This window comes from Podarcis pityusensis (assembly GCF_964106645.2).
Source record: "Podarcis pityusensis genome assembly, chromosome: 1".
NCBI classification, from domain to species: domain Eukaryota; kingdom Metazoa; phylum Chordata; class Lepidosauria; order Squamata; family Lacertidae; genus Podarcis; species Podarcis pityusensis.
This window is the reverse complement of record NC_138028.1, coordinates 116,885,101-116,894,889: the sequence shown is the minus strand read 5'-3', so window position 1 is coordinate 116,894,889 and position 9,789 is coordinate 116,885,101. Positions and strand designations below refer to the sequence as shown.

At 46.1% G+C, this 9,789-nt stretch overlaps 2 protein-coding genes across 2 annotated transcripts in view; both read left to right on the top strand.

The window, feature by feature from the left end:
* HOXD3 (homeobox D3) overlaps window positions 1–9,789 on the top strand; it is a 92,094-nt gene that overhangs the window by 21,349 nt on the left and 60,956 nt on the right. The gene's annotated exons all lie outside the window — the stretch shown is intronic.
* On the top strand, window positions 443–3,397 carry HOXD9 (homeobox D9). The gene is made up of 2 exons (XM_080972022.1): window positions 443–2,100; window positions 2,524–3,397. Exons 1-2 carry the CDS (start codon window positions 1,092–1,094, stop codon window positions 2,763–2,765), a joined length of 1,251 nt encoding a protein of 416 aa, XP_080828148.1. The 5' UTR covers window positions 443–1,091; the 3' UTR covers window positions 2,766–3,397.

The window sequence follows — 9,789 nt, the reverse complement described above, 5'->3', positions numbered from 1 at the left end:
TTGAATCCAAAGTTTGAAAACTGTAGTAAAGACTGGTGTTGAGAGAGAGAAAGAAAGAGAGAGAGATTGAGATTTTTTTTTTCCTCGTGTGCCATCAGTCCATTTTATTAGAGGGACACATTAATCTATAATCAAATGCACCTCATAAAATTTTTATTGAAAGGCATAAAATCATTGCGGAGAGGTCTTCCACCTGTTTTAAAACAACACAATGGGCAGCTCTTTCCTTCCTTTCTCTCTCTCTCTTTTCAATCATTCAATTCTGCCCCTGTGTTGCTGTTTTTCCTTTTTTTTTTTTTCCTTTTAAAGGAAACGACACCAAGAGCTGCTCTGGAAAAATGGCCCTCTCCTGCATTGCTGCGCTTTTTTTTTTTTTTTTTTTTACTGTAACATTTCCCTGTTTTATGAGGAGTCGTTACACAGTCTCAGTTTTTGGCAGGGTTTGTTTTCACAGGCGGGGATCTCGCTGGGCTACCCCCCTCCCCATCTCTCTCTCTCTCTCTCTATCTCTCTCTTATTATGATTTCAATGGGGGTTTTCCTCGGCAGCTTCCAAAGACAAGGACAAGCCAAGCCTTCGCAGAACTTCCGTGCTTGAGGCTGATGGCAGCGGAATGAATGGCAGGAACCTCTCAAAGGAGGCGAACAAATAGTCCCCGAACTTGCTTCTGCTAGTAGCGCGCCACGCCCGCTTGGAGTCCTGCTAAGCCTAAGGCAAGAGAGTGGAAGGATTTTCTCTCTCTGCCTGTATACAATTACACGTTTTGGAGACTAGTGTTTTCCTTAGAGGATGGGAATGAGGGTTTTTCTGTTTGTTTTTTAAGGCGGGAGGAGGTTGTTGTCTTAGCTTGTTGCCTTCTCGGGTTTTTCCTTTTTCCTTCTACTCCTCTTTCCCCACCACCACCTCCGCTTGAATCACAGCAACCCCTTCAGTTTAGCGGATTGATTTACTTGGAGTATTGGTAAATATGATCACGTGGGCGGAGGGACCAATGGCTGAGCCTGGCCGCCTGCAAAATACTACGATTGTTCTCCGGGCCAGGCGATCATCTACAGTTAACAGAGTAACCTTTTTTGCCTTCCCCCCATCATATGCCCTGCTACGGAGGGAGCCTCCAAAAAATGTCGACCGGCGGCACCCTCAGTAACTACTATGTCGATTCCCTCATAGGCCACGACAGCGAGGAAGTGTACGGTGGCGGCGTCGGAGGAGCAGGAGGAGGCGTCGGCGGCGTCGGAGGGGCTGCCCGGTTCCTTCAGGGAGGTCACCATGCGACCCCCAGGCCATCCTCAGGTGTGGTGGCCGAGGGCTCGGATTTCTCCTCCTGCAGCTTCGCGCCCAAGTCGGCCGTCTTCCCAGCCTCGTGGCCCGCCGTGCACCCTCAGCCTCCGGCGCCCATGCCCGGCATTTACCACCCTTACATGCCCCAGCCGCACTTAGGCGGACCGGGCGAGGGCGGCGGAGGCGGCGGAGGCAGATACGTGCGCTCCTGGATTGAGCCCTTCGCCTCTTTCCCCAGCAGCCCCGGCAACGGCGGCGGAGGCAACAGCAACGTCTCCGCCGCTAATGCCGCGGCTGCTGCTGCTGCTGCTGCTGCAGCGGCGACGACCAGCATCGCCTCCAACGGCGCCGGCGGTGGCTCCTCCAGCGCGCGCCACTACGGGATCGTCAAGCCGGAGAGCGGGGCAGCCGCCGCCGCCGCCGCCGCCGCCACCGGTCCGGTGGGGCCCTCTCCTTCCTCCTCCTCTGCCACCGTCTCCTCTTCCTCTTCCTCCTCGTCTTGCAGCTCCGATTCTCCTTCCAAAAGAACTGAGTGCGCGCCGTCTAGGGAGCCCTCGGGGGTCAATGGGCCCGAGTACACGTGCAATTCCTTCCTGGCAGAGCCCCGCGAGAAGGCGGCGGCGGCGGCGGCAGCAACAGTGAGCAACGGTTCTTCTCACCCGGTTGCGGCCGCCGTAGCTGCAGCCACCAGCAATATCACCACCACCAGCAGCAACGGCAGTACCGCCACCCCGGCCAAGCCAGCGTCTGGTTGCAGCCGCAATGCTAGCCCCAGCAGCGATCTGAAGGAGGAGAAGCCTCAGCAGCAACTTGACCCAAGTAAGTTAAAAAAAAATAATTAAAAAAATCCGAGCCAGAGAGAGAAAGAAAAGAAATTGCACCCGCTTTGATTTATTACCCCAACCTGTAAGGCTCCAATGTGCAAAACCGATAGTTTTACTAACCTATAAAAACGTCTAGACGCCTACTCGAGCGCAAGCGGCAACAAGCAGCCATAAAAAAGGCTCCCCATAACCACCTACGGCCATCAAGAAGACATCATTTGTACAGTAAACAGACCGGGCCATTCAAGGTTTTATGATAATTCCTCCTCAATTGTGAAAAGAGCAGGCATCCTCCGTTAAATTAATTTAACGACCTTTCTCCCCTCCCCAACCCTCTCCCCTACTTCAATGCCTGCCCCTCTTCTCCCTCCGAACCCTGACCTTCTCTCTCCCCCCCTTCTTGCTCTCCCTTCTCCAGATAACCCCGCCGCGAACTGGATTCACGCTCGTTCCACCAGGAAAAAGCGTTGCCCTTACACAAAATTCCAAACTCTGGAACTGGAAAAGGAATTCCTCTTTAATATGTACCTCACCCGCGACCGCCGTTACGAAGTGGCTAGGATTTTAAACCTGACCGAGAGACAGGTTAAAATATGGTTTCAGAACCGAAGAATGAAAATGAAAAAGATGAACAAGGAAAAAGGGAATAAAGGGGACTAGCGCCTTGAGGGTGTGCGTGCGTGCGTTTGTGGAAATGTGCTGGGCTTTCTATGAAGATACACACAAAAGTATCGATATTAATTATTGTCATTATTAATATTATTATTATGTTGCCAGGTCCACTGGCTCGAAACTTCCTATTGATCCTGGTGGGTTTATTCTTTAGATAGCAGTAATGTGGTCGATGTCAGGTATTTTGGAAAGGAAAGGGATGGGTGTGGAGAATGTATTTGGTAAAAGTTGCTTCTTTCCCCGCGCCTCCAGTTTGGTTTTAAGATATTGTGAATGCACGTTAGGGGTTTATTTTAGGGGGGGATTTATCTAAATACTAAATACTAAATGTTTGACATGCTACTTCCAAGTGACCCTAGACTAGAGAGAGAGAGTGAGTGTGTGGCGGGGTTGTAAGAATGGGGGACAGTCGCTTTTCCAAACTGAAGGCAAAGGCGGCGATGAAGACGATAATATTGAATGACAGCGAGGATTACCTTGATGGCAATAGTGCGTTTACCTCGGACTTTCCAAAAAGGAAAAGGGGGGAGGGAGGACTCCAGACCCTGTGCGTCGCCTTCCTTCTGCAGGTTATGCTTAGCAAAAGTCTTGCCAGATCAAGGCTGTGAAATGTTGTTTTTTTTAAATATAAAATATTTTTATTATCTCCCCCCTGGCTGCCCGTTTCATCTTCTCCAGTGCACTGTATTAAAAGCGGTACTTGAAACAGTATTAACTTCCACAGGCCCCGCGGCTTAACAGTTCTGAGCACCCGTCCCCATTGCCCGAGGCCTGGAACTCTACCTAAGGACTTAATTTTTTAAATAATAATAATAATGTAATTGTCATAGGTTATTATAATAAAGGCTGAGCTGGTGAAAGAACAGTAATAATAATAATAATAATAATAATAATAATAATAATAATAAATTGACTGGGAAGAGGGGGGTTTGCGTGTGCTGGGGAATAAGATGTAATGTGCGTGCAAACGCGCCCGCGGTTTGCCTTTGACTTCTCTCTGCAAAGTGGAAATAAACAGACAGCGCCTGACTATAAACGAAACCGCCGCCCCCTCCAAAGAGAGAGAGAGAGGGAAAGAAAGAAAAGAGAGAAAAGGAAAAAAGAAAACCCCAGTCTTTCTGCGCTCTCTGTAATAAAGATGTCTTGCATATAACCCGCAGGAAGCCATTTGCAGGCGAAGGGACGCTTCCTAAGTTCCTAGAGAGGCAGGCGGTCTCCACCGACACAGGTTCATCATTCTCCACTCCTGAATATTATTATACAAATCGTGGACATGAAGGAAGGGTTTCAGCAGGTCAACTGTATAACAGCTAGTACAGAGCAGGCCTGCATGACCCTCGCCCGCCCTGCTTCCTTCCCTTCCCCACTCCTCCTTGATATCTTTTCTATTTGAACCTGACTTGCTCCCAAATCTCTCTCCCCCCCCCCCCACCTCTGCCAGCAACCGAGCAAAAGAGCTGGTCTTTAAGCCACGATCTAAATATGCGGAGATACATTCTAGGACAGGTCGAGAGCGTTTGCCCCGGGTTCATAGCCTCTACGACCTTCTTTTCTGAGAATATTTCCTGGTTGCAATTGTGAGCGGTGGACGCATCTACTTGGTGGCGGTGCGTGGCGCAAGCTTCGTAGCCTTTCTTAAAAAAATAAATCCGGAACATAACCAACCCCCCCCCCAAAACCCGAAAGGTTCATGTAGCAATTTCAGGGGTGGGGTGGGGGGGATCTGTAGGGACAACATAGGGCAAACCCCGCTGTCCTCAAATAAGACTGAAGTTGGTTCATAATTATGACGCCATGTCGCTCATTCAAATTCCTGAACCTTAAAGACACTTGATAGATATGGTGATCAGCTCTGTCGGTATTTGTCAAGGGCTGCTTTATAGAATACGTCCTTTTCGATCATACGGTTATCGGTACATATCACCAGCTATATGCGCGTTGTGTGTGTGTGTGTGTGTGTGTGTGTGCATATGTGAATTTCTGATAAGGACTTTGAAGCCACCCTGATGTAGAGATTTCAGCACATGCATAACTCGTCGATGGAAATAAATGGAACGTCCAAGTGTTAAACTTTAGCTGAATCATGTATGTACATTGTATTTAAATACACCAACACACACACACACACACACACAATGCGATTGAGGGGTGGGCGGCAGGCTTCTGGGATATTTTAGAGAAGGAGAGGAGCGTTGTTCTGATGTGAGACACCATTTTAATTAAGCGTCTCGAGGAAAACATGGCCTCTCAAGCCATTTGAAAGAAGATTTAGGGTGAAGGGAAACAGGCACCGAGACCTGGGGGTCTGTAGATGCTATCACTTCCCCCTTCCCCTCAGAAAGACCCACAGCGATTAAGGCCTAGGAAAAGGTGTTGCCTTGCTTCCCCATTCATTGTCAACCCTATACCTATAATTCTTTTTAAAACAGGAAGAACCGAGGCGTAATAAAACCATTGAGAAGGCTAGACGTCTGGACCTAATGAGTTTACGATATGCGATGGCGCTTTTCTCTCTTTGAGACCATCTTATTTTGATGTTTGCGTTTGTTAGGATAGAACACCGATGCAGACAAAACCAGGTCTTAAAATCCGTACTATAAATTTCAATATGTCACCCCGGCTGGGCGAGACAGCAGTTTGGACGCCGCTGAAGTCTGAAAAGTGAGGAGATTAAGACCAATTCGGCTGGGTATGCCAATGGACCTGGAAGTAGCCATATATTAGAAAGTCAGGGGTTCCTTTTGAAAACAAAAAACAAAAAAGGTCGAAGAGCTTGGTGTGCAAAAAGTGCAAGAGCAACAACACCCGTAAAGGTTAGGGCAATACATAGAACTTGAAACGGGCGAGACTTTAACGTTGGGGAAGGTCCACCTTGGCTGGAACGGGACCGAATCTAAACTTGCTGAGGTTTGAACCCAAGTCCACGTTTATTTATTTCAAAATGCCACTGCAGCCCAGCTATGTAGCTGGATCTGCTTGGAAACATGGAAACGCTGCCATCCCCAAACCACTAGCCCTCCGCTTCCAATAAGCAAGTAACATTTGCTTAAGAGTCCGTTTCTTTTTTGGATATGTTGAGTGTCACAATAAAGCAGAAACGTGGATGTTGTTATGATTCCAAGTGTAAGTGCGCAAGCCGAAACTGACCAGCTCTCCGATGGGGAAAGGGAGAAATAAAATGACATAGGCAAGTTCAAGGCAGGAAGGTTTCTGAGCTTGAAATCGAAGCATAGAACAGAAACAGACAAAGCAGAAACGGGAGGTTTGGTTTTATGCTAATTGCACTGGAACAGCAACGTGCTTCCTCGTTCGTGTTTTCACTTAATCTGACTTCATTAGGCATAAAGAAGTCGTTTCTTTGGTTAAGCAAAATTCCTATGATTAAAATCCTGTGCTCTTCATAACAAAAGGCAGCATTGTGTAGTCATTGTAAACATTTCCCCGTCATTCAAGATATAGGACTTGGCATATACCCCTTCTCACTTGTAAATATGAAGGATATTTCTCATTCTTTGTAACAATTGCACGCTCCTTTGAATTTTTTTTTTGCATGACTTTAATCGTCTTTAGCCAGCGAAAAAGAAATATTTTATTAGAAACAACAACCAAGTGTTCCTTGCAAATATCTTTCTTTCACATTCATCGTAGAAAAAGCATAAACATGTGGCGTCAACCCGGGTTGCCGAACAAGATTTCATCTCACCACTAGAGGGCGGTGTTGCTCCATATTCTGATAATTTTCTGTATTCGGCCAGGATTATTTGTTTATTTAAAATATGTACAGGCTGTTTCTTTTAATCAATGAATTTTGTGTTTGTAGCTAAAAATAAACGAACATGACCGTCCTTTGCTATGATCTAACTAATTAAGTGGCGAGATGTACGCAGTCAGCACCTGAAAAAGTATCCACCCGTATAAATTTGCCAGTGACACCAAATTTAATTTCTGCAGAGTATGGGCATGTAAAATAAAAGCGCGCGGGGGACTATTTGTGTCTACAGGCGAAATTAATTCATTCTTTTTATGATTAGAATTTCTACAAAAAGTTCGACGAGAACACCTCATTTCAATTATAAATATGTATGCGTATAGAAAGCACGTTTTACAAAAAAGGAAGAATTAATGCTGATCGAACATCTTACGGCCGCAGCTTGTTTTCTGATTGTTATTCTAACTACCACCAGAAAGTATTCTAAATCCAGGAAGGTATTCTAGTATATTTCTCGTCTGTTCTTACCCTCCTTTTTCAAACCCAGGAAATATAGATTCGGATTAGGTTTAAGAACTGCACAAGGAAAGAAGAGAAACAATGAGGAGGCCTCTCTTTCGACGTGGAAACGTACATGGGACCTCTCTTTTTCTAAAAGAGACTCAGCTGCGACGAAAGGGTTTTCCACTGCATTGCCATTAAACTTGTATTTGATTTCCTCCCACGCACACATCCATCCCTTCTACCCCCTAGGTAGGATTTCAGAATCTAAAAAGATGCGCACACGGTTATGCATCTTAACAAAACATCTCAAAAGGGTGTTATCAGATATCCTTAATAAACAGAAAGGGGGTTTCTTTAGACTATAGAAAGTCAATAGGAGAAAATGAATTCACTGGAGAATTTGGACCTCCCTGTATCCCAAGAGACCACGCTAAGAAAGCGCTGGATTTGGTCTTTCATTCCGCGCTTCAACATTCGCTCTGATGAATCTGAAATAGTTGCAACAGCTGAAGAGACCAGGTAACTCCACTCGAGCGAACTCTACACTGTCAACGCTGGAGAAAAGCTTATAAGGCCCGGATCTATTTCTGCAGATAAAAATGATTCCATCTGTATCAGTAGGGTGCCTGTTTTATTGCATAGACGGGAACGTATTTTCACAGCGTAAGTAGCAGAGTTTGGTTGATCTAAGCTCCACCACAGCAGTGATTCAGCAATACTGCAACCTTCTTTCTCAATACAGCTGGATGGGGAAGCTTCCTCAAAACGCTCTTCTTCCTCTCGCGTCTCCCAAGTTACACACCAATGTTCGATTCCCTAAATTATTGTGGAATTTTCTTTTCCCCACCCCATGTCTTTTGTTATTAAAGTTAAAGACGGTACATTTTAATCATTATTATTAATAAAATGTGTATACCGCCTTTCACCCGAAGATCACAGGGCGGTTCACAACATAAAACTACAAAAGGGAAACGCAAAATGGAAACTACACAGCATACATTTTATGCGGCTGGCTTACGTGAATAAACGTGGCGGGCGGGGGAATAGATGCTAGTATTTGTAAAAAGAAAAGAAAAGGACAACTTCTCGTGAAAGGACAACGACAAAGAGACATGTCATGTAACCACAATAATTTTATTGAACTCACACCAGATTGTCGTCTCTGTCCTCACGCTTCTCTGTCCGGCTCTGTGTACTATTTCACCCATATAATTTATTCTTAGTTTAGTTTTGCAGTGAGTCCAAAACGGAATGGCATTTATTTTGTGAGATAAAGAAGTGTGTGGTTAATAATAATAATAATAGTAGTAGTAGTAGTAATAGCCTCCGCCCCGCCCCTTTCGCCCTTCCTCAAATAATGAGGGCAAACGCTACTGCATCTCGGAATCTGTCCACACGATTGCATTCCATACGGGGCTACCCCTGTTCAGCCGCTTTGGTTCTAACTACAGGGAAACTGCCCCGAAAAGAAAGGTCGTGTGTATTTGAATTCCTGCCTCGGATCTAACAGGCTGAATCACCCCCGTCCGTTTCCCCAGACTCCTCGGTCCACCCCAAGCATCAGGGTAAAACAGGAAAGTCCCATGCGCCCTTCTCGTTTGGCTCCCCAAAACCTAGAAAAGAGGAGCCAGCCTTGGCCACAATTTCGGCCCTCCAGCTCTGGAAAGGAAGGCGCTTAAATGCGGGCAGCTGCCTGTACTGTCCAGGGGGTTGGGGAAAGGCTACTGCGCGACCCTGATGCTGTCCTCCTCAGCCTCTTCCCTCTCTGCGTCCCTTCCACTTCGGAAAATATTCCTTTATTTGGGATTCCAACCCCGCCAGCTATGCTAGAGCTCGCCGGTATTGCTCCCCATACTCGCTCACTCACTCACTGTCATCCACCCGCCACTCTCCCTCGCTCGGCTTGGCTTGGCTAATGACGTCCACCAAGGGTGAAATGATGGAAAGCATATTCATGGACATGACTTCCATTAAGTATCAATTATTCCGGGATCTGCAGCCAGGCGCGCAGTGCTTCCAGGGTAAATGGGCACCGCGTTTGAAATCGGCCTGCTGGCCTGAGCTCGCTTCTCCCAGCCTCATTTATTTTACTTATATTTACTTATTTACTTGCTTGTCTAATGGAAATCCACATTCCATTGAGATCAATGGCAAAACACCCATTGATTTCGCCTAGTTTTGCTGCCCAGCATCTCCCCCTTTGCCTGGGCCTCCCCCTGCCCTTGCCCCCTCCAACCTTTGATGGTTTATGACCTTCTGGGTCTGGACTTTACCAATACCATTGGATTTGAGCGCAGGATGACACCCACTCCTCCAATGCCGGTGGATAATGGGTTTATGGGGGTGAGGAAGCGGCCCCACTGCTCAGGGCTTGCCTAAAAGCCATGCCCTTTGATGCCGGAAGTGGAAGCTCTGGTGTGTGTGGAAGTTGGGTCAAAACTCTGTACACGTCCAGAGACACGTGTCCTCCTTTATGATGTTTTCATGTCTCAGGGCTCTAAGGATCTAATGATGGCTTATGCGACACCACCCCTCCCCCAGCCAAGGAGAGAAGTAAGGTAACTATAGAACTTTTGGAAGACATCTGAAGACAGCCCTGCATAGGGAAGTTGTTCAGTGTTCAACGTTTTATTATGCTTTTATATAATGTATGTTGGAAGCCTCCTAAAGTAGCAGTCAGATGGGCAGGGTAAAAATAAAATAAAATAAAATAAAATAAAATAAAATAAAATAAAATAAAATAAAATAAAATAAAATAAAATAAAATAAAATAAAATAAAATAAAATAAAATAAAATAA